Consider the following 25,457-nt stretch of genomic DNA (forward strand, 5'->3'; position numbering starts at 1 on the left):
AGAAAAAATCCTTACAGGACATTTGAAATTATTAAATATTTAGACAGCACCTTTCCCCTACTTCATTGCATCATGACTTTTTTTTTTAAGAGAAAATTATATTTCCATATTAGGTTGTGAGTTTCTAATGTCATTAAAAACTGGTGGAAAATCTAGATGAGTGGGTCACTTTAAAAATAATGATTTAGAGTCATAAAAACAATTTTTACTCCCTCTTTCGTTAGGGTCTAGTAACACAGAAATATAAGATGGTACATTCAGAGTTATCCAGGGTTTCCTCTAAGTATTACCATGGCCCTCTAGCACAGCTGTGGTAACTTGTCATGTAACTTTTATGTAGGTCATTGTTCTGGGTTCTCAATTCCTTTATTTTTACCTTTAGTTTTGTATATTAGACAGCCTAAAGTTAAACACGGTAAGGTATAAAAAATCTTTGGTTTTCTATTAGCATTTCTTCACTCATTTAGCTAAACTGAAGAGGTTGCCTGGAAGTGTGGTAAATGGGTACCACCCAGAGTCCTTGTTCTTCTTTGGTCCTTTTTGGAGCTTCAACTCAGTATTTCTCCTTGTTCCCACCCAAAGTTAAATACCCAGGTTGGAGAAAAGCTTTTGAAGACTGGGATATTTTGGTGAATTCTTTTCAAGTGAGTCATCTTATAATAAGCCAGCCTCTTAAGGCCATAGCCTCAAAGCAATATTGCCAGTGTACTGGTGGGTTTCCTTATATCTGAGCCAATTGGAGCAGTTACCAGCAGTGGACTCAAGACAGTGGATCATGAATCTAGGTGTTTACAATTTTATACTACTGTGAACAGTGATTGTGTGTTACCAAGTAGACTAGGATGGTGGGGTTAAGGGGAAGCAGTGGAGTGTCTATTGCTCTTGTTTGTAAAGTTTATGTGAGGAACTTCCCCAGTGGTTAAAACTCCACCTTCCAATGTAGGGGGTGCCAAATTCAATTCCTGGTTGGGGCACTAAGATCCCACATGTGTGTAGGGTGCAGCCGAAAAAAAAAAAAAGAAACCAACTATTAAATGGGTGTTATCCATCATCCCACCAATGTGGGATTCATAAGTTTATATGAAAATAAAATCAGGTATTTACTGACCATCTATTTAATGCTAATTAAGTTGTGGGGCTAAAACAAAAGCAGAATACATGAGGCATTCCCAGTCATATAGTGTCATTTAGCATTGCTTACCATCAGTGTTAGAAGGGGGAAAATACCAAACAATCTGCGTATCAACTCAGTTGCAAGAAGAAATTACAAGACACATGGTTTGAAAAGTAAATGCAGAAATGAAGTTGAACGTGGACTTCCCCAGGTTGCTCAGTGGTTAAGAATCCACTTGCCAAAGCAAGAGAGAGGGGGTTCCATCCCCTCGGGAAGGAAATGGTTACCTACTCCAGTATTCTTGCCTGGGAAATGCCATGGATAGAGGAGCATAATGGGTTACAGTCCATGGGGGGTTGCAAAAGAGTTGTACACAAATGAGAGACACCGTTGAATACCCACTGACACAAACCAAGGTTCTTTGCTTTCAGCAACACTAATTCTCAGTACTTTAATTCAGGGTGATGCTTTACATACATTACTCCTTAAGAATCCTCAAACACCGATCATTTGGGTATCTTCAAACGACTTCCACATCAAAAACCTTGATTTCCACGGTTGCGCCACTCACGCCACGCCACGCCACCCCACCCCACACCCCGCCCCAATCAATTTAGTCCTAGTCTGGATTTTTTTTGTTTCTCCAACCTGGATTTAAACTTCATTTCGTGCTATCAAACTTGGGAACAAAGGGAGTTTCCCTATGGAACTGAATCTAGTTTTTCTAATTAAAAACAAAGCCAGTGACGTGGCTGGCTTCTCGGTGGGAAGGCACGAAGAACTGACCCCTAAGCAAGAAACCCTCGGGCAGATTCGCAGTGAGAGGCCAGCGCGCCACCGCAGCCCGGGGTGTCGGCAGAGGCGGGAGCTACGGCCACCAGCCGCAGTGGCGTAGGAAGCAGGGTCCCGCCCCCAGCCTCGGCCCCGCCCCCAGTCACGGTTTCCAGGCGACGCTCTGAAGCGGCCCACGGGAGACCATGAGTCCTGTTCCGGAGCTTTATTCGAGGCGGCGGCGGTTGTACGCGCAGTCTGCCCAGTCGGATGTAAGTGCAGCTTCGGCCGACCCCACCCCGCGGCGGGTGGAAGGACGACCCCGCGGCCCCCGCCCACCTCCGGCGCCCGACGGGGCTCGGTGGCTGGGCCGCGGCGCCTACACTGCCTCAGCCGCGGCCTTGCCCTCCGCGCTCCCCGGGCGGCGCCGCCGTAGCCTGGGGCGATTCGCACTCGACGAGACCTGGGCAAAGTGGTCTGCGAAAACCAGATGATGGAGGTGTGTTCAGCAAACGGTCAGAATTGAATTCCGGCTCCCCACGCTGATATCCAGATGTAGGAAAGTTCCACCTCACCACCTCTGATGGGTTGTCTGCAAAATAAGAAACCCTCGGAGGAAGCAGTCCTGCTCGGTCCGGCTGGGATCCCCGGAGAGGAAAGGCTCCGAGCTGGTAGCTGCTCAGCCTTGGAGAGTGCGAACCTGTAGTAAAGTTTAAGGCTCTCTAGCGTTAAAGAGCAACTAGTGAGAATTACTGTTAAAAGTTCATTATGACATGTTGATTTTAAATTGAACATTTAATTATTTTTGCTGCAATCATTTCATTTTACAGCAATTGGGATTGCGATTAGGGACGTGGTACTGGAAAGATGAAACCAAAACACTTGAATTCAGAAGGTAAATTTTAACAAAATTTTATTATATTATAGCTTTTAGGGAAATTACATGTGTTTGTGTAAAAAAAAAAAAATTCAAGCAATACAGAAGAGTACAAAGAATAAAATGAATGTCTCCTGAAATCTCACCATCTAGAGATAACTATTTTGGCAGCCTTCCAGATATCACTTTCTGATGACATTTATCAGCTGCTTCCTATGTACCAGAAACTGTGCTAATCAGTTTATCAACCCTTTGAAACAGCTGCATGTTAATCCACTTTTACATATGAAGAAACTGATGTCAAAGGGCTAAGAAGTTTGAGGAAAGCTAACAGACTTGGCCATATCACACAGCTCAGAGGTGACTAAGATGTTTTAAATCTAGGTCTACTTGGTTAACACTCTATTATTAATTACTTTATAAAATTGCTTTTTTGAGTTATAGAAATAGAGTTTTACATTAATGAAACCATGTTATACCTGCTGCAATAGACAGTAAATTTTACAAGGTAAAATTATTAGATTAGAGGAAAGAAAGAAAGTGAGAGTCACGTCTGACTCTTTGTGACCCAGGCTAGAATACTGGAGTGGGTAGCCTTTCCCTTCTCCAGGGATCTTATCTTCCCAATCCAAGGATCAAACCCAGGTTTCCCACATTTCAGGTGGATTCTTTACCAGCTGAGTCACAAGGGAAGCCCAGGAATACTGGAGTGGGTAGCCTATCCCTTCTCCAGCAGATCTTCCCTACCCAGGAATTGAACCAGGTTCTCCTGCATTGCAGGCAGATTCTTTACCAACTGAGCTACTAGGGAAGATTAGAACGTTTTAATTCTCCACTGGGAAAATATTGACTCTGTTAAAAGTGTTTTGCTAAACTAACAAGACTAGCCACCATCTACTATGCACCTGTTATGTCCCAGATACTTGCATATTTTTCTGATTCTTAAAACAGCCTTGAAAAGTGAGTGTTAATATCTCCTCTCCACTACATAGATGAAGAAACATGGCTCAGGGAGATTAAGCAATTAAGCCAAAGTCACACAGCCAGAACAGCAGAACTGACATTTCGAACCAAGATTTATCTGATGCCAAAATCCTTTCCACTTTAAACAGTATCTCCCTCCAATAGACTGTAAGCCCTCAGTGGCAGGAACTGTCTTAGTCATCTTCACATCCCTGAAACCATCTCCAGAATTTCACAGAGTAGGCACTCACCAAATGTTTACTGAACAAGTGCATACTGTACTGAGGACATGGGGGCTGTGGGAGGGAATTTGGAGTGTCATGTACCCAGATAATCTGCTTTGCAAACTAACAGCTTGATCTCAGGAGTGTTCAAGTTCTAGCACATCAATTTAAGACCTTGGAGATTTCTTCCATGGTTTTGGTCTCCCTCCACCTAGGGTAGGTAGGTCACCTTTTACACCCACTAGCCAACAGGAGTTCACAGACATCTAGGTACTCTCAGATTCAGGTCAAGAGAAGATGACCCCTTTTCCTCTCCCCCATCTTGCAGTTCCTGGAATCTTTCCTGGATGAATGACACTGGGACTCTTACCTTTCAGAGAAGTAGTGCCCTAGTCACAGGCAGAGTGTCTGACCTTTGCAGATTATACCCTGAGGAGGATAACTGTATCAGAATATAGCAGTATACCCATTACCTCCATGCATGAAATGACACAGTAATGGGCAGGGAAAGGATGGTCATTATTTCTTAAGAAAAAGACCATGGAGAGTGGTTTGGAGGGAGACCTGGGTTCAAATCCTGGTTCTGCTACTAATTTGGTGGTCATAATTTGTCAAGTTACTTAGCCTTGTTAATTGTAAGTTCCCTTATTCAGAAAATTAAATAATAATGGCTTCTGAGGAGTTAATGAGGGCATTGCATAGTTCATCAGCTTGCATGTCCATTTCTTTCTTATTTGTTAAAGAGGGAATACCGTGAAGACTTCCCTGGCTGTCCAGTGGTTAAGACTTCACCTTCCAATGCAGGAGCATGGGTTCAATCCCTGGTCAGGGAGCTAAGATACCACATGCCTCAGGGCCAAAAATCCAAACATAAAACAGAAGCAATATTTTAAAAAATTCAATAAAGACTTTTAAAATGGTCCGCATCAAAGGATCTTTTACAGAAAGGAATACCTTTATTCACAGGTGAGTTGGCCCACAAGACATGCATCTCTCTGACAGTGTCTGTAGTTCTATTGTTTCATGTTTCAGGTGCCTTCTTCTTCCAGCTGAGAGAGAATCAGCCCCTGTCTGAGTCTTTGCTAAGGTCATGGACTCCCCTGAGGACGCACAGAAAACTACACCTCCAGAAGCCTTGGACTTATTTTTCAACATAGCTTAAGAAAAGACTCGAGTAACCCCTGAAGAGCTCTAATGGTGTGGAAGCCAAGAGTAGTCCAACCCTCTGCATCTTAGTGATGAGTTCTAGGAGAAAATATGACTGTTTTTTTCTCATTTGTTTCAGGGCAAAGGAAAAATGACATGATTGTTCTAGAAATATCAGGAAAGCACATCAACACAACGTGGTCTAAATAGGTTGCCAGATTGAAGGGGGGACTATGAAGATTGGAAGAAAGTATAGATCTAGGTCAGAATGTGGTTTGGGAGCCAATCAGAGGTGCAATTTAAGGGACAATTTTCAATTTTTACTAGTGCTGCTTCTTAGTGATTCCAAAAGCACTGTGAGCATAGGCTGCTTTCAGAGCTATGGCAGGACACTCACAAGGAGGAATCCATCTCACCATCTGAACCAGAGGATGACTTTAGTCAAGTTAAAAGCCACTCAGACAAGTGTAGGAAGGTGTTACATGTCCAGAGGTCATAAAAATAAAGATGAAGGTTTAGCAGTAAATGTCAGACTGTTGGCTAAGGGCATGCACTGCCACAAGTTTCAAATGCTGAGACATGGTCAGCCTCTCTGAGCCTTAGTTCTCCATCAGTAAAATGACATCCATCTACTGGATGATCTTTTTGATGTCCTCTAACCCCAAATTCTATGATCTTATGACTTTATAATTCTAAGTTCACTTGACTTAGTTCACAGACCTGATCTGTAAGATCCCAAATGTGTCCTTTTCCTTACCATAAGGCTCTCTCATCTTCAGTTTAACTCAGGGAAACTAACAGGGGAAGAAATGTTGAATTGTAGGGATAGATCTGAAACAAGGTTAGGAGAGAAGCAGTTTCATTTGACATTAACTGAGATTGGGTGTTTCTGTATTCTCTCATCTTCTAGAGAAGAGAAACCATGGAAAGGGCTGGTGACCTGAAATTTCTTTAGCCTGGGGGGAGAGTTAACAGCCAATGGCTTATAAGTGCCCCAAACACTTTGATGGTCCAAGGGAAAACTGAAAACAGCTTAGTGTTCTTGTTTAAGGTGGTTATATTAATATCAATGCTGCACATTAGATATCCAGCAAGCAGAATGGATTTCACAGAGCTGTTAGAAAATGTCTGAATGTTTAGAGGAATTGACCATCTTGTTAAAGACTATCTAAATGGTCTGTCAATAGAATGTACTGACCACATACTGTTTCTTCCTCTATACCTCTATCAACATTTTTTAAGGTATGCAGGTAATATATCAATACATTCTTTTTATTCTTGGAGGAGGAAATGGCAGTCTACTCCAGTATTCTTGCCTGGGAAATCCCATGGACAGAGGAGCTTAAAAGGCTACAGTCCAAAGGGTCACAAAGAGTCATACATAACAGCACGCACACGACACAAATTCTTTTTATTACAAAAAAAAAAACTTCAAATAATACAAAAGCATACAGCTGGGGAAGATAGCTCCCTTCATCACCGTACCGCCTCTCTGTCCTATCCGATCCCCATCTCTGGAGATGGCCACTATCACCATTTGGTATCCTTTCACTTCTTTTTTTCTCACCATTCCCTCAGTGTTTCAGCACACCCTCCCCCTAAATACCCAATCCATGGAGACCAGTGATAAGAAGAGAAAAGAAAGAATGAAAAGTTCAGGAGTCATCCACTAACCAACTTGGTGTCGATGTTCTGAAAAAAAAAAGAAAAAAATCATTCCCTTGAGGTGACATATCTAAAAGTATATACATGCTTTTAGATTCTAACCTAGTTTTCAATCTGAATATTGCCAGGATGTTGGCAAAAACTGGAAGAAGAAAGTACCAAACTGATTAACTTTATTATTCCCATGGCAGGTATTTCTCTAAAATTACGACTTTGTGGGCAACCAATGCCAGAAAAAATGTAAAGGAAGTTTCAAAACGTATGTTGACAAGGAGATGATAAGCGTGTATGTGCATGCTTAGAGAATGATTAAAGTCTGGGCACAAGTGCTGCTGTCTACTATATCTACACTTAACAAAGAGACCTGTAACTGTGGGCAGAGATTAAACTTCTAGGTCATGTTACCAGTGTGGCATTATTTCAGGCAGAAAAATAAACATCATAATCCACAGTGGCTGCTAAACTAATGTATTTGGTAGACACCACAATTCTCTTATAAAATGCACTCTTTATAAGGCAGGAACCTCATCCTACTGGTCTTTAAAACACTTTTTTTTGGTTTTCCTATTAAGTATTTCCTAATAATCCTGAGAATCTGTGCCTTGACTGTAATCAGAGAATGGGGTTTTTTTTTAATTTATTTTTTTAATTGAAGGATAATTGCTTTACAGAATTTTGTTGTTTTCTGTGAAACCTCAACATGAATCAGCCATAGGTATACATATACCCCCTCCCTTTTGAACCTCCCTCCCATCTCCCACCCCATCCCACCTCTCTTGGTTGATACAGAGCCCCTGTTTGAGTTTCCTGAGCCATACAGCAAATTCCCATTGGCTATCTATTTTACACATGATAACGTAAGTTTCCATGTTACTCTTTCCATACATCTCACCCTCTTCTCCCCTCTCCCCATGTCTGTAAGTCTATTCTCTATGTTTCTCCACTACTGCCCTATAAATAAATTTTTCAGTACCATTTTTCTAGATTCTGTGTATGTGTGTTAGAATACAATATTTATCTTTCTCTTTCTGACTCACGTCACTCTATATAATAGGTTCTAGGTTCATCCACCTCATCAGAACTGACTTAAATGTGTCCCTTTTTTATGGCTGAGTAATATTCCATTGTGTATATATACTACAACTTCTTTGTCCATTCATCTGTTGATGGACATCTAGGTTGCTTCCATGTTCTAGCTATTGTAAATAGTGCTGCAATGAACAATGGGATACATGTATCTTTTTCAGTTTTGGTTTCCTCAAAGTATATGCCTAGGAGTGGGATTGCTGGGTCATATGGTGGTTTTATTTCTAGTTTTTTAAGGAATCTCCATACTGTCTTCCATAGTGGCTGTATCAATTTACATTCCCACCAACAGTGCAAGAGCATTCCTTTTTCTCCACACCCTTTTCAGCATTTATTGTTTGTAGACTTTTTGATGATGGCCATTCTGACCAGTGTAAGGTGATATCTCATTGTGGTTTTGATTTGCATTTCTCTGATTATGAGCAATGTTGAGCATCTTTTCATGTCTTTGTTAGCCATTTGTATGTCTTCTTTGGAGAAATGTCTGTTTAGGTCTTTTTCCCACTTTTTGATTGGGTTGTTTGCTTTTCTGGCATTGAGTTGTATGAGCTGCTTGTATATTTTGGAAATTAATCCTTTGTCAGTTGTGTCATTTGCTATTATTTTCTCCCATTCTGAGGGCTGTCTTTTCACCTTGCTTATAGTTTCCTTTGCTGTGCAAAAGCTTATAAGTTTAACCAGGTCCCACTTATTTACTTTCGCTTTTACTTCCATTATTCTAGGAGGTGGGTCATAGAAGATCTTGCTTTGATTTATGTCATCGAGTGTTCTGCCTATGTTTTCCTCTAAGAGTTTTATAGTTTCTGGTCTTACATTTAGGTCTTTAATCCATTTTGAGTTTATCTTTGTGTATGATGTTAGAAAGTGTTCTAATTTCATTCTTTTACATGTAGCTGTCCAGTTTCCCCAGCATCATTTATCGAAGAGGCTGTCTTTACCCCATTGTATGTTCTTGCCTCCTTTGTCAAAATAAGGTACCCGTAGGTGCATAGGTTTATTTCTGGGCTTTCTATCTTGTTCCTTTGGTCTATATGTCTGTTTGTGTGCCAGTACCATACTGTCTGGATGACTGTAGCTTTGTGGTGTAACCTGAAGTCAGGAAAGTTGATTCTTCCAGCTCCATTCTTCTTTCTCCAGACTGCTTTGGCTATTTGGGGTCTTTTGTGTTTCCATATGAATTGTGAAATTTTTTGTTCTAGTTCTGTGAAAAATGCCATTGGTAATTTGATAAGGATCACATTGAATCTGTAGATTGCATTTGGTAGTATAGTCATTTTTACAATATTGAGTCTTCCTAGCCAGGAACATGGAATATCTCTCCATCTGTTTATGTCATCTTTGATTTCTTTCATCCATGTCTTATAATTTTCTGTGTACAATTCTTTTGTCTCCTTAGGTAAGTTTATTCCTAGATATTTAATTCTTTCTGTTGCAATGGTGAATGGGATTGATTCCTTAATTTCTCTTTCTGATTTTTAATTGTTATTATATAGAAATGCAAATGATTTCTGTGTATTGATTTTGTATCCTGCAACTTTGCTAAAATCACTGATTAGCTCAAGTAATTTTCTGATACTATCTTTAGGGTTTTCTATGTACAGTATCATGTCATCTGCAAACAGTGAGAGCTTTACTTCTTCTTTTCCGATCTGGATTCCTTTTATTTCTTTTTCTTCTCTTATTGCTGTAGCTAGGACTTCCAGAACTATGTTGAATAATAGTAGTGAAAGTGGACACTCTTGTCAGACAACACTTATTTTTGATATTACAGCAATGCCTGACACAGAGTATGGCCTCAGTATATATTTATTGTTGCTTAATTGTGGTCCATTGTTTGTTAGGCCCATTACTGGTCAATAATGCTTGTACACAAGCTAAAGAATCTAAGAAACCCTGAGTTAAGTAAAGGGTCCTGAAACCTTAGAGATAATCAAGCTTTTAGAAGAGTCCACAGAGGTGACAACTGAGTCCTGCTCGGGAGGCAGGACTGCCTGGTGGATAAGCACATGGCTCTGTAGCTAGAGAACTGGCCCCGGTTCTGGCTCTGGCACTTGCTAAGTGATCTTGGCCAGTTTACTTAATCTCTTTCTAAACTTCAGTCTTTCTCATAATGGAAAAATTGTGACAGTAGCAATATTTTCCTCATAGAGTTGCTGTGAGGATTGAATGAGATCATACTTCAAAGCACTTTGCATCTAACAAGTACTCAGTAAATCAAAAAAATCCTTCCAAATCGATCACAAGCCTTCTATTTCTTGTGAAGTTACAGCTGGATTTCCAGATGAAATGATTTGTTTATGGTGGTATTCTGGGGGCTAGTGATATGTAGATGCTGAATACAAAGTCCGATCTTTTCATCTTTTCCTAGGTGGTGGTTCCGCCTGTGAATACATGGATTAAGTGTGGATGTGCCTCCGATTCTCTCCAGGACACTCACAATACGTATCAGTCCTAAGGTTCCATGAGCTGTGGCAATGCTCTGATTAGTTTCTCCCAAGAAAAGATTAAGTTCCTAATTTTCTCATTTCTTTTACAGTTTTACACCTGCAGTGGAATTCAAGGAAAGAGGAAAGAAAGGCAAAGCAGTTCACTTTGTTGAAATTGATGGTCCAGCTTCAGACAGGTAGCTTAACTACCACCATGGCAGTGTTGCTAATAGCGCCTCTTAGCAGAATGGCTTAAGCCTCTACAAACTCTTAAGAAAATATCACTCCCATCATCTTAAGTTGAAATGCAAATATGCATCAAGGAAAGAAGATGCACTATTTCACAATTATGATGGGAGCTAGTCATCCCAATAGTGTATTCTTGTGATAATTTGGCTACAAGTGAATTTTCAGCTTCTTATACTTTTAAAAAGAATTGAAAATGATAGATATGCCAAAAACACATGAGCTAAATGTTCTATTTTGGGTGAAATTGCTATTTTCATTTTATGTCAGGCAGTATGCATTCCTCCTATCCCTAGCATAGTATAAAAATGTTTAATAAAATATATTCCAAAATGATCCTACATTACATGAATCCCACGTATAACACTCAGGGTCTTCTTACTTTATAGCAAATACTTTCTGTGCCTCAGGATATATTAAATACAACTAAAACCTTTCAAAGTACTGCTAAAGGGCTTCCCTAGGGATTCAGTGGTAAAGAATCCACCTGCTGTGCAGGAGATTCGTGTTCCATCCCTGATCCGGGAAGATCCTGTATGCTGTGGAGCAACTAGGCCCGTGTGCCACAGCTGTTGAGCCTGTGTTCTAGAGCCTGGGAGCCATATCTACTGAGCCCGTGTGCTGCAACCGCTGAAGCCCACATGCCCTAGCCTATGGTCCCCAACAAAAGAAGCCATGGCAGTGAGAAACCTGCTCGCTGCAACTAGAGAGTAGCCCCTGCTCTGTGCAACCAGAAAACCCCTGCAGCAACAAGGACCCAGAATAGCAAAAAATTTTTTAAAAAATTTTTAAAGCACTACTACAGACTGTCATATCCCCTAACAGGTTGACAGATAAAAGGTTTGCCCTAAGAGACGATAAGTCACCCAGAGGCTTAGAGAAACGGAGTCAGCAGGGCAACGTTACACTCCATGATGCTAAATGTGAGTAACTGTGTCATCATCCTTACATGTGTTCCCTGGTGTCAGCCTCTAACGCAGCAGTTTGTCCCTCTTTCAACTGTCCATCTTCTCTCCCTTCAGTTGTGGCTTTGCTTTTGCTACAAGATACTGAGATGCCGCGTATCTGTTCCTTTACAACATTTATGAGGTATGTAATGCTTGTGAGACATTTTAGATCCTTTATCTTTTATTTTGAAGTCATTCCATCTGATAAATGATGAAAAATCTGAGTTTAGGAGAAAGAGCTGGCTCTGTGCTAGCCATCCTCTCAGGATTCTGTTTCAAAGACTGAGACCACAGGGAGAAAAAGTCAGGTCACAGGAGCCCAAAATGAGGTCAAGGAGTATGGAGAGCATATTGTCAGGGTTCCAATGAGTATGCACTGTGTGTATGTTAGTTAAAGGGTATGCTCACTTACTGAAGATCAGTGTTCTCCACTAATTGTGTCTGGCAGCCCCAAGTACTAGGTGTGTGACTCTGGCAGAGCTTCTTGTCCTTCCTAAGGGTCAGTTTCCTCAGATACAAGTTTGGAAGTCCTGCTGTCGCAGGTGGCTGTTCGTGGAAGGTGCTCCACGTGACAGCTGCACTTGCGACCGCTCAGTGGAAGATGCGTATCCTGAACTGTGGGAGCGCCCTCAGATTCCCTCAGCCTTCAGCGAACACCATTTATGGAAAACATCTGAGAGTCTCTGCCTGATGCTTTATTCTATGGCAGGAGCACACTCAGCCAGACTACAGGGTAAGCTTGGGGCACTAGGGAGTCAGCGTCCCAGAAGCAGCCTCCAGTCAGTGATGGGCTGGAGGGAGAGTTGGCAGGTAAATAGCCCACCTTCCACCTGTCAGGATAACTTTGAGTTTTCTATACTGCCTCCCAGAGTCCCCCATGGGACCGAACTACACAGTGATAATGAACTTGTTAGCACCCCTTTTCTATCTCACCTCTCTGCTCCCTTACTGATGTTTACTCTGATCACTTCCAAGTAAACTACTTACTCTCACATCTGTCTCATGGCAAGTTTCTGAGAGAACCCAGCCTAGGACAGGTAATTATTAATATCGTGGGAAAAAAAGTCTGCACTGCTCATCTTCATCTTGCTCTCAAGGTATGTTTAAGGAAAGCATGCCACAGTAAACATTTCCATCTGGGGCTAGAAAGGAAGCAGCAAAAATTGTTGTAAGAATATTTGGAAAGAAAACAAAGGCTTTTAGTTTTAAAACAAATGATGTAGGACTGTAAATCAATACAGTCTTTTTGGAGAGCAAAACTTATGAAACTTTAATGTACAGATATTCTGTGTCTAGCATTTTCACTTCTAGAAAGTTACTCAAAAATGTGGCTATGAGAATGAGTACTGCAGCAATGTCTATAATATTTTTTAAAAACCTAAATATCCATCAGTACAGGATTAGTTAAATTATGAGCCACAGAATACTTTATCCAGCTGTTTAAAAAAATGAGAAAAATCTATACATGGTATCATGGAAAGAGGTCCAGCCTACACAGATAAGTGACAGAAGCAAGTTGCAAAGACTTGTGTATACAGCATTGTCCCATTTGTTACCAAAAAAATTAAGGCATATATTCATGCATATATATGTATGTTGGTAGGGGAGGACCTTATATGTGATTGTCTGTGCTCTAGAAAGGTTAGGATGGATTCATGCCAAACTCTTAACAGAGGGTACCATTATGGAGTAGGATGGTGACAAAAGAGTGAGGGGAGAGCCTTTTTACCTCGTACATTTGTGTACATTTTTTGAACAACAAAGTTACCTATAGTATAAAAACTTTTAAAAAATGAAAACTAACTGATAAGCAAAATTGTAATTGAATTGTGACCTCCTAAAAAGTTTTGTTTACAAAAGTCAGATTTCTTATATCTTCAACAGTTATAGTAGGTAGAATTTTAAATGTAAACTAGTTGTGTGATGGGTATGCTGACATGTGTTTCTACTTATTCTTGTGTTGTGTGCCCATGTATTTTTTTTATGACTAGCTTCATGATTGAAATACGTTGTCATTATTTTCTTTTAATCTTCTCATAGGAATAACAATCTTGACAATTTCCTTATGGCATTGTTGTACTACTTATATTATTACTTGGAAAAAATCTCACAGGAAAAGAAACCCAAAAGCTATATGGTGTAAGTAGAATTTTTAAAAAATTGATTTATTTATTTCTGGCTGAGCCTCAGGGCTTCCAGGATGTTAGTTCCCCACCAGGGATTGAACCCAGGGCCCTGGCAGTGAAAACACCAGTCCTAACCACTGCACCACAAGGAAATACCCCATAGTGCATTTTAAAGCTTTATCACTGCCAGTATTAGAACTAAATTTTGTGTAGGCTAAAGAGATGATGGAAATTGAGAAATCTTGGATTATTAAGATAAAATGTTTATTTAATGTTTCTCTTATAAAAAATAAAATGTGTATTATTATTAAACATTTTACAGGGAGGAGTTCTCCAGTTTTAATGCTCACTGAATACTTCAGATGGGTATTCTGTTAATGAAATATTCCAAATAATATAGACCAGCAATGCCCAATAGAAGAGTATGCTCAACTTTTGAGAGCTATGTATGTAATTTAAACTTTTCTGATAGCTATGTTTTTAAATTGCAAAAAGATAGAGGTGAAATTAATTTTAACAAGGTATTTTATTTAATCCAATGACTCAAAAATATTGTCATTCCAACTTGTAGTCAATGTTAGGAAGTTATTAATAAAATACTTTACTTTTATTTAGCAAGTTTTTGAAATAAGGTCTATTTTATAATATTCCTCAATTCAGAGGAATTGAGGAATAGGTGAGCACTAGCTGCTCAAAGTGCTTAGCAGCTACATGTGGCTCACAGCCATATTGAACAATGTGGATGTAGATATTATTTCTGTTTTTCATGCCTACGAAGTTCTTGCTAAAGGGTTTATAAGCATCTAATTTTAAAAAACTAAGAATTAAAAAAAATTAATAGGTATGACCCAAATGATATTCCACATCACAGAAGAAAACAAGATTTCATAGGCTACGTATGAAGAATTTAATCACTTTAGGTGGAGGTGGCTCAGAGCTATACAGGGCAAGAATCTGGGAACTCAGCGTCCCAAGCGGAACAATGCCTCTCAGGCATGGTGACCTTTGCAAGCCATGAGACTTTCCCAGTGCCTTCCCCAGTACATGTGGAACCAACCCAATGATTTAGCTCTTAGGAATGCCGGATAAGAGTCATCAGTTTGTTGCTGTGGAATGTTTTCAAAATGCAAAATCCTTGCACATAAACAAGCAGCCTGAGAAACATTTTGTGGACAGATGAATGTATTGGGATAGCAGTTTTCTAAGGAACCAAATAAATAATTCAAACATTGCTACTCCAGTAAAGCCATTATAATATGCAACATCCACCAGAGCAGCCAGAGATCATGAAGTGTTTCTATGGTAGCAGAGGGGCTCAAGCCAGCTGTGGGCTCAGAAACTTTGAGGAGTCTTACTGTTTCCAAAGAGAATATTTATTAGACTTTGGTAGCATATTAGCTTTTATTTTGTATAGTGTTTTCAAATTCTGCAGGTTATTGCTACTCAAGCCAGAGACATTGTTTCAGTTCTTAATCTATAAGAATAGATAACAGAGAAGAAAGGTTTCTTAGTTATTTTTGAAATGTACTAAAATTACCCAGTAATATTTGGTTGGGGGTTCCCTGTGGCTCAGATGATAAAGAATCTGCCTGCAGTGCAGGAGACCTGGGTTCAATCCCTGGGTTGGGAAGATCCCCTGGAGAAAGGAATGGCTGCCCACTCCAGTATTGTTGCCTGAAGAATTCATGGACAAAGGAGTCTGGGGGGGCTGCAGTCCATGGGGCTACAAAGAGTCAGACACAACTGGGTGACTAACACTCACTTTTTTTTCAGTGATATTTGTATATTTTCATAGAAGGAATCAGTTACAGAATGACTGAAAAATTCAAGCCTTAAAAGTAATGGTTCTGTGGTGTGATTCTAAAACAGCATGACTTCATTTTCAAGTCTCCATTAGTTGATTGGTTTATTTATTATAATAGAAACAAATTAAATTGAGATATATGGGCATAACAAAAATTAATTTCAGTCAAAATAATGAGGTCTAACATAGAGATAATAGTAGCACTCACTTTCAGTTATTGTCCAGATTAGATAAGATAATGCATTTTATCCTAACCTAGTGGTTGGCACTTGGAAGGAAAGCCTATAACCTGTGAGAGGAGAGCGGGAAGAGATATAAAAAGATATCAAAAATACACTTTGATGATCTTAGATGACTAAAAGACCTCATTCCAGAAGAAGAAGTCTTATCCCCATTTTATAGATGATGAAGCTAAGGCTCAGAGAGTTTAAATAGCTGGCTGGAGGTTACCTGCCAAGTTAGTGGTGGAGCTGAGACTAGAACACACGTATCTTTAACTCTACAGTCCATGTCTGTGGGGTATGCTCTCATCCCTTACTAGTCAGATGGTTATCCATTTGTAATTAGGACTTATAGCTTCCAATGCTAATGCTGCTAAGTCGCTTCAGTCGTGCCCCATAGACGGCAGCCCGCCAGGCTCTGCCGTCCCTGGGATTCTCCAGGCAAGAACACTGAAGTGGGTTGCCATTTCCTTCAATGCATGAAAGAGAAAAGTGAAAGTGAAGTTGCTCAGTCGTGTCCGACTCTTAGCGACCCCATGGACTGCAGCCTACCAGGCTCCTCTGTCCATGGATTTTCCATAGCTTCCAAACAAAGGTTCAATTATGTATGCAGTTTTAAACATCATGAGTATTTTCAAGTTGTTACAAGCTTCATAATTATAATTTTTAATGGTGGCATAACGTTCCATCAAGCCACTGTATGTTAGTGACTTATAGATCTGCCTGTTAAGAAGCAATGTAGTATAGTGATAACAGGACAGACTTTGGTGCCTGGCTTAAATCCCACAGGGACTCATATGTTAGATCCTTGTCAAGTCCTTAAACAGTAACTGCCTGTGTTACTATAGCCTGTATTACTATTCCTATTATCCCTCTATTTTATATATTTTTGGAGTCTCCAGGTTTTCTGATAGACATAAATAATTGCATTGATATCTTCATGTATTACATTTCTCCCCTAACTTTGGATGATTTTTTTAAAAAGAAATTTCCAGGAGAGATTGTTGAATCAAAACTTATGACCAATTGTGTGGCACTTGAAATTATTACCAAAATTTTTTCCAGAGGATTATACCTGGGTTTGTTTTAAATGCCAGGCTCTACCCAGACTTAATGAAACCAAAATCTAAAAGAGGAGTTGGCCTTGGGAATTTGGACGGGTAGCAATTACCCCAGGTGACATTTTTTACACTTATTAAGACTTGAGAACCATTTGCCTAAACATTTCAAACCATTTCTTCTTTGTTGTTTGGTTTGCTTTGTTTTCAGCAGCAAAAGGAGAGATTAACTATTGGCAGATCTGGCAAAATAGAGGTGAAGGCTGAAGGTGGTGCTTCTGAAGGAAACAGGGAGGCCGGAAACAGTGATGGTCATTGGGGTGCTCGTGGGAGAGTGTGTGTTGGGTTATATGATATTTGGGCATTTAAAGTTGGAACCTTTTATCTATTGCAGAAGCTCATGTTATTCTGATAATTCACAGGCCTTCTCACCACGTGTGATAAAGTTTTGTGCTTGGAGACATCTATATTATCCTTAAACCCACTCCCTTTCCCCACAGCTTATCCTCCTGTGGTTAGTCTAGTGGTTAACAACAGAAGGGGCGGTATGCTGTTCCTGTTGTTTGAAGTGCGTTTCATCTGGTTTAAATCTTTCTGAAAACAAAAGGGCAGGAAACAAGACAGTGCCACTTCGCTTTTCAGTAGCAATCATTGGAATATATCGTTGGCAATGTTGTTTCCTACTATATTGTACTGCGAAGCTTCTAAAATTAGGCTTCAGACATGCTGTAACCTAAAAACAGATTGTCTTTTAGAAAGTACATTTGCAATTCAATTGGATGGGGCTGTGTTTTACAGGCAAGCAGGGAGGTGATTGTAATTGATGCCAAAGTTCCCAGAGTAGTTCCTCACTAGTGCCTTTTTAGCAAACAAAGAACTGAGGTTGGGCAAACGTTGAGTAGTTCAAACATTGAGCCCCCAAACGTAGTAGTAACGTCGGAAAACCCTCAGGAAGCTAAGGTGGGAAAAAGTATCCATGGCTGTTATAGCAAAACAGCAGGAAAGTGGACTGCTCACTGCCTCAGAAACTAGGATAGGGAATTTGTTAGTTGAGCTGTTCTCAGGACTGTCTGTGTATAAAATTAAGGGTACATCAGTTCAGTTCAGTCACTCAGTCGTGTCCGACCCTTTGCGACCCCATGGACTGCAGCAAGCCAGGCCTCCCTATCCATCACCAACTTCCGGAGTTTACTCAAACTCATATCCATTGAGTCCGTGATGCCACCCAACCATCTCATCCTCTGTCGACCCCTTCTCCTCCCGCCCTCAATCTTTCCCAGCATCAGGATCTTTTCAAATGAGTCTGCTCTTCGCATCAGGTGGCCAAAGTATTAGAGTTCAGTTCTTCCAATGAACACTCAAGACTCTCAAGAGTACATAGCACAATATATAAAGAATCTTTAAAAAATGAATACTCAGGACTTCCCTGATGGTACACTGGATAGGAATCCGCCTGTCAATGCAGAGGACACAGGTTTGATCCCTCATCTGGGAAGATCGCTCAGGCTGCAGAGCAACTAAGCCCATGAGCCACACTACTGAGCCCAGGCTATAGAGCCTGTAAGCCACTGCAATGAGAAGCCCTCACACTGGAACGGAAGAATAACCCTCTGCAACTAGGGAAAGCCCGTGTTCAGCACCGAAAACTCAGCGCAACCAAAAATAAATAAATTAATAATATTTGGCATAAACTTGAGTTGCTGATTACAATTATAAATGTCAAAGGACTTGGAGGACCTTCCTCTGCCCCAGCTCAAATTAAAAAAAAAAGAAACGATAAGTGAGATGTGTTGACTCACTTCTGTTTCAAAATAGTTTATACTTCTGACTTTTCACTAGTTGATAAAGACATTTACCAAATTAATCCAGATTATTGTTTTTCTTTTCAGGGGCCTTGAAGAGAAAAAAGAAATTAATCCAGATTATTGTTTTTCTTTTCAGAGGCCTTGTAGAGAAGAAAGAAATGGAAATGATTATCAGTAAGTTAGAAGCAGCACAGAAATACTTGGCACAGAAGTACTGTGTCCTCGTCCTGGGCTTGGGAATGCCCGATAAGCATCACATGAGCTGCGGAAAGTAAGCACCCATTTAGATCTTCACTTGTGTGTATATCCACATCCTTATGACCCTTAATTTTGACTTTCGGTATCCTTGAGAAAGGCTTATTCTTTGTTGTACAGAATAAGTGGGCTCAACTGAGACTGTCCCAAACTCATGTGATGTAGTGTTGGAGAGAGCCAAGTGAGTCTAGGAAGAACCCCAGAATCTCAGCTGATTTTTTTTTTTCTTTCTTTCAATTAAAGTTGATTTACAATGCTGTGTTAGTTTCAGGTGTGACAGATGTTTTAACAGCCTGCTACCACTTGGGTTTAAATTTCTCTCAGATTGAATAGGATTAAACATACACATTACCATACGTAAAGTAGAGAGCTAGTAGGAAGTTGCAGTATACACAGGGAGCTCAACCTGGTGCTCTGATGACCTAGAGGGGAGGGATGAGGAGGGATGTTCAAGAGAGAGGGGACATATGTATACTTACTGCTGATTCACGATGTTGTATGGCAGAAACCAACACAATATTATCAAGCAATTATCTTCCAAATAAAAATTAAAGTAAGAACAGTAAAAAAAAAAAAAAATCTCAAATGATATCAGCTTGATGAAATATTGCTTTCCTGTTGCCAGACAAGGGCTGCTTGGCTGCGTTGGGTGAGAAGCCGAGTGATGGGCCAGTGTTGAAGGGGTATTGGGTGTGTCCTCTGCCCTTGTGCTGCTTGCTTTTCAGAAACAGTTGTGGGTATGAGTAAGGTAGGAGTAGTAAAATGACCCCGTTTGTGGAAGGATATAATTTTTTACCTTAGGACGACAGTTTATAATAACTAATATAATTTAAAATTTAAACTGTCATATCACAGGAAAGTTTGGGATCACAGGAGAGAAAATTGCAATTCTTAACCTAAAATCTCCCTCTCTGATTTCACAACATTACCAACATTCACAACATCACAACAGTACTAATTTCACAACAGGCTCAAGACCTGTCTCTGGTCATGGCCAGACTTTAAAAAATTTTTTAAACTTTATTGGCAAAGAACCCAATACATAATTTCTCTCTCCCCACATTCCCCCACATTTTTCAAAATACCAATATTTGTATTGTATATACTTTTTTGTGTTCCACATTTTTTTTCTGTGAACCTTATTCTAGTATTCTGCTTATATAACCTCACCTACTACTTTGAATAGCAACTGTGGTTATTCTGTTATATAATGTACCAGTGTGCTTCACCTTTCCTCTTGTGTGCACTTGTGTAGTTTCAGTTTTCTGCTTACTGTTTTTACATTGAATATCTTTATATAAGTAAATTTATTCATTTGCGCTGGTTTGTTGTTGTTGTTCAGTCACTGAGTGATGTCTGACTCTTTGCTACCTCATGGATTGTACCACGCCAGGTTTCTCTGTCCTCCACTATCTCCCAGTTTGCTCAAATTCATGTCCGTTGAGTCAATGATGCCATCTCACCATCTCATTCTCTGCTGCCCTCTTCTCCTTTTGCCTTCAATCTTTCCCAGCATCAGGATCTTTTCCAATGAGTCAGCTTTTCACATCAGATGGTCAAAGTATTGTAGCTTCAGCTTCAGCAACAATCCTTCCAAGGAATATTCAGGGTTGATTTTCTTTAGGATTGACTAGTTTGATCTCCTTGCTGTCCAAGGAACCCTCCAAAGTGTTCTCCAGCACTGCAGTTTAAAAACATCAGTTCTTCAGCGCTCAGCTTTTTTTATGGTCCAACTCTCATATCAGTACATGACTACTGGAAAAACTAGCTTTGACTACGTGGACCTTTGTCAGCAAAGTGATTTCTCTGCTTTTTAATATACTGTCTAGATTTATCAAGAATAAAGTAGCTAGGCCAAAGCAGAAACTCAGTTGTGGCTGTGTCGGGTGGTAAAAGTAAAGTCCAATACTGTAAAGAACAATATTCCGTAGGAACTGGAATTGGAGTTGAAAGGGAAAATGTAACAAATCTAGACAGCTCCCTACTGTCTTTTCCTCTTCTTAAAAGGACACTAATCCCATTATGGGGCCACATCCTCTTGACCTCATCTAAACTCAATTATCTCCCAAAGGCCCCATCTCCAATTATCATCACTTTGGAGGGGTTTTAAGGGCATCAACATATGAATTAGGATAGGGGAAAGACACACTCTGTCTATAACAAGGTTAAAAAAACACATACTCTAAAAAACATTTTTAAGTACATTTTTATTACATTGTATTTTTTTATACAAACTTTTAAAAGAACCCATGTTTACAAGTGATTGCCTCATTACATTTCCTGGAGATTTTGGTCTTTTTGCCATCGTGGGCAATGTCACCTGCTTTGGAGAATAATCAGTTTTTTAGCTCACCACCCCCATTCACATAATAAATTTTATATAGGCCAAATTGCTGAACAATGGATATTGAGTAAAACAGATTATAACATGACTTTACCAGAAAAAGTTGTTAATTGGCCATGAGTGTTGATTGTATCCTTGCATGAAGTTTATATTGCTCTTTTTGGTTGTTTTTATTTCAAGAAGACAAGGACAACATTTTTGCCAGTTATGAGTTATGAATTGATTTTAACATATCATTCTTTAACTTCTTCCTGTTGTGAACAAGCTTCTATTCTCCTGTGTATTTTCTGACTTTTCTTTCTAAGGTATGCATTCTTAATGTTGGACTAGAACACCTTCTACTGTTTATCTCTGGAGATAAAGATTTCAGTAGAACCAGTAATTTAGTGGCTGTTAATTTGGTGCTTTCATGATTCTTGAGAAGTAGGAGGACATGTCTTTCTGTTCTAAATACGTCTGTGAAATCCTGATACTACAAAATCTTCAGCAAAATTTTGATGAACTTGTTGAGTAAAAGCGCTCTGTGTTTTCTGGGATAGATAAGAAAATCTCCAAATGGCACAAGCCCATAGAACTGGATCTGATCTTTGGTTGTGGCCAATTCTGGCTCCAACCCCACTTCTACCCTGGAAGGTATACCCTCGTCCTCTGCTCTCAGTGCAGCTGTCACCTGACCCGTGACCAAAGAGACTGGCGGTGGGGATGGGAATGGGGACAAAGGGGTTTCTTTGAAGGTCAGGTGCTTAAGTCATCTTTAAGTCCTTCTCCCCAACCCTTATCTTCAGTCACTTGCACCAAGGCCTCTTTTCCCTCCCCCAAGCACATACCTTTGAAATTTTTCTTCCCTTGTACAGAGCAGGCCTTGACCATCTTTTAAACCTAAAGGCAGCAGGGGGCCTAGTGGGAACACAGTTTTTTTTTTTCTCTCCCCAGCACAGAACCCCATATGTCTGGCTCTAGGCTTTACACCCCTTCAGGAATGACTGAAAATATGATTTGGTTTAGAGCTAAGAGTCGCATTTAGCAGGAAGGAAAAAGAAACCATATAACAGACCATGACAGTCTCTGAGTTTACCAACAGCCTGGCTTCCCCCTCTTTCCTTTGGATTCCACCCTCACAGGTGAATGTAAGGCCTCTTTGTTGACCAGCATGGCAGCCACTTACCACCTGTGGCTATTGAGTGCTTGGAATGTGGCTGATCCACATGAATATGTGCTGTAAGTGTAAAATATGCACTGTACAAAAAGTTTAAAAGTGAATAAAATAACTCACTGATAATTTAAAATATTGATTACATATTGAAATGATAATATTTGGGGGTAAAATAAGTATATTATTAAAATTAATATCACCTGTTTCTTTTTACTGTGACTCCTAGAAGGTTTTAAGTCACATTCGTGGGTTGTATTATATTTCTACTGGATTACGCTCTTATCAACCTGTGTCTGTTTTCTTTCTGATTCTTTTTGCATCCAATAGCCATAACCACTGTTTGAGATGTTTTTTTCTTTATTTTAAACTCAGTCTCTAGTTCTTTATTTCCATTCCTACCAACACCTTGTGTTGCCTCTTCACCACTGTTCACCTCTCCTCACCTCCTTAACATACACTTTACCAGATATATTTGGAACAGTACATTTTCTCGCTGGCTTGTTTATCCTGAATTTATACTGATTATGTATATCTTGAATTTCTATTAATTTATTTTAGCTTTTTTTATGAGTCCCACTTTATTTTTTTTAATAAAGTGTAGTTAATTTACAATGTTGCGTTAATTTCTGCTGTACAAAGTGATTCAGTCACATAAACATCATTTTTCATGTTCTTTCCCATTATGGTTTCTCACAGGATATATTGATTAAGCAAACACTAGGGGTTTTGATCTAGGTAACCTAGGAAGTTGAAGAAAAAGACATTGGCACTCGTTCACAGTGCCTTTTTGATAGCATTTATGTGAGTAAATAGTTATGAGACCATTGGTAATAATCTGCAAAGAGGCCTTTTGAAGATAAAGGATTGCCTGGATCACTGAAATATTGGACTTCTTTCAACCTATAGTTGTAATTTGTTTTATTTCAGGGGAAAAATATCAGATACACAAAAAGACTGGAAATTCTTTGAGGTGAGTCACTTACCTTTGGGGACTCTGCTCTTTGACATGAAATATGAAGTATAGCAATAACCAATAGTTATTTTTCAGGCACATATTTTTAGTAAATATCTTCTAAAAAGGATACTAATAAGCTGTGTGCCATTCCTTAAATCTTTGGTCTGATTTTCCTCCTGCCAAAGTGAGTACGTGTTAAAGTTCCCACAGCTCTTCAGGCATGTGGAGAGAGTGGGTCATCTTGGTTTACATCTCCTTAGCGGTGTTCCATAGACGGGAGTTTCCCATGTCATTTGTCATGGCATAGCTGTGGACTGTGATTCTTGTCTGTCTTCTGTCGTAGTCCTTTTATACATTCTGTACATACGTAGCCTGGATTGTCTTCCGACGTCAACACTTCACAGAGATTGAGGAAGAAATAGGAAGGCTCTTTCGTTCCAACATGTTCAACATTCCTCGAAGGAAGCGTGAGGATGAAGAGTCAGGAGGGGAGAAGAAGCGCATGACTTTTGTACAATTCAGGTATGACCTTTTGACTCTCCTAAGTTCAAGGACATTGCTAGAAAACAGGATCATGTGACCTAAATGTCATCCCTGCTTCTCCCTGCCAGGAGAATGATGGCAAAACGCCCAGCGATTAAAAAAGCCATTAACATGCGCTCTCCAGTCATGTCCACTCTGCTGCCCTCTCTCAGAGAAAAAGCTCAGAATGTCTCTGAGAAAAAGTACCGTCAAATAGGCACGAAACTCCCAGCCCAGATGCAAGAGCCCAGGGAAACTCTGGACTCTTTGCACATGCCAATGTAAGTGGCCCCGGGGGAGAGGAATGAGAGACGGAGTGTTGTGTGTCACTTCGTAGCTGGGACCCAGGAGGGCCAGGGTCTCAGAAACAGCACTTCTGCCAGAAAGTTGAACAAAGGTGGAAACACAGTCTTCCTACCATCCCTGGCTCCTGTCCACCTGTTTTCTTTCCAGATCAGCTCTTGGTATACACATCTAGGCTCGAAAAAACTAGAAAGTTATACTAGACTTCAAACAGTTTTAATTTGGTGAAGTAAATAGCAGACTTTGTAAGACTGAGGTTTTCCCATTAGAAGAATAATCTTGGGGAAATGTACGAAATCTTGCTAGGTGTCAAGTTTTTGGACCCATATTTAAGACTACATTGGTGGTTCATAGAAATAGGGAAAGCTTAAAAAAAATAGGTGCATAAATCTGTGTGTGTGTGTGTTTATCAGTCTTAGCTTTATACACATACAAAGCACAACCATATGCCTTAGTCTTTGACCTCAGCAAAGATTCATCTATACCAATAATTCTTTCCACAGAGTTGGCATCTTGGGGGAGCCTCGATGTCAGTTCAACCCGCATACCCTTATCCCTCTTGATCCAGAAGAAAGCATGAAGTCTGGGAAACCGTCTTCCCTGATAGAAAGAAATAACATGAGGATTCAGGATACACTGGACTTAGTCATGAGAACACTGTCCTCTCAAACAACATTCCCTAAATAATCTATACATTCCACTTCTGTAGTTAATTCTTATATTTGAAGTAAACTACTTTGACTTAATCACTTTATATGACTAGTGTTTATTATTAAACTTTAAAACTTATCCAAATTATTTTGCTAAAAGTTCAACAGTAGACTAAAGAATTCTAGGAAGCTTTTGAAAAACTCATTTTCCTATATTTAATAGTTTGCTTTGTTAATTATTACTTCCTTGGCTTTACATGACTGTGTAGAGTAATGTATTAGGACATTTGCCTTTTTATACCGCTCAATGAACAATGCAGAGAAGTAGAAGAAAACAATAAAATGGGAAAGACTACAGATCTCTTTAAGAAAATTGGATATCAAAGGAACATTTCATGCAAGGATGGGCATGATAAAGGACAAAAATGGTAAAGACTTAACAGAGGTAGAAGAGGTTAAGAAGAGATGGCAAGAATACACAGAAGAACTGTACAAAAAAGGTATTGATGACCCAGATAACCATGATGGTGTGGTCACTTACCTAGAGCCAGACATCCTGGTGTATGAAGTCAAGTGGGCCTTAGGAAGCATTACTACTAATAAAGCTAGTGGAAGTGATGGAATTCCAGCTGAGCTATTTAAAATACTAAAAGATGATGCTGTTAAAGTGCTGCACTCAATATGTCAGCAAATTTAGAAAACTCAGCAGTGGCCGCAGGACTGGAAAATGTCGGTTTTCTTCCAAATTCTAAAGAAGGGCAGTGTTAAAAAATGTTCAGAAATGAAAGTCACTTAG

General features: G+C 39.8%; 1 protein-coding gene across 3 annotated transcripts; it reads left to right on the forward strand.

Annotated features, from left to right (window-relative positions):
- The first annotated feature begins 1,841 nt into the window (after window positions 1-1,841).
- PPP1R36 (protein phosphatase 1 regulatory subunit 36) lies at window positions 1,842-24,765 on the forward strand. 3 transcript variants are annotated; one of them, XM_061429131.1, is made up of 11 exons: window positions 1,842-2,157; window positions 2,716-2,780; window positions 10,383-10,469; window positions 11,344-11,441; window positions 11,541-11,607; window positions 13,506-13,604; window positions 18,616-18,750; window positions 23,159-23,201; window positions 23,530-23,708; window positions 23,798-23,989; window positions 24,515-24,765. In XM_061429131.1, the coding sequence occupies exons 1-11, from the start codon at window positions 2,092-2,094 to the stop codon at window positions 24,696-24,698; spliced, it is 1,215 nt and encodes a 404-aa protein (XP_061285115.1). In that variant the 5' UTR covers window positions 1,842-2,091; the 3' UTR covers window positions 24,699-24,765. The 3 variants fall into 3 exon arrangements, with proteins under 3 accessions (XP_061285115.1, XP_061285116.1, XP_061285117.1); XM_061429132.1 differs by having other exon boundaries at window positions 2,087-2,384; XM_061429133.1 differs by lacking the exon at window positions 1,842-2,157 and adding an exon at window positions 4,982-10,302 and having other exon boundaries at window positions 2,730-2,780.
- Window positions 24,766-25,457: the final 692 nt, after the last annotated feature.

The sequence above is a fragment of the Bos javanicus genome, chromosome 10, assembly GCF_032452875.1.
Source record: "Bos javanicus breed banteng chromosome 10, ARS-OSU_banteng_1.0, whole genome shotgun sequence".
NCBI classification, from domain to species: Eukaryota; Metazoa; Chordata; class Mammalia; order Artiodactyla; family Bovidae; genus Bos; species Bos javanicus.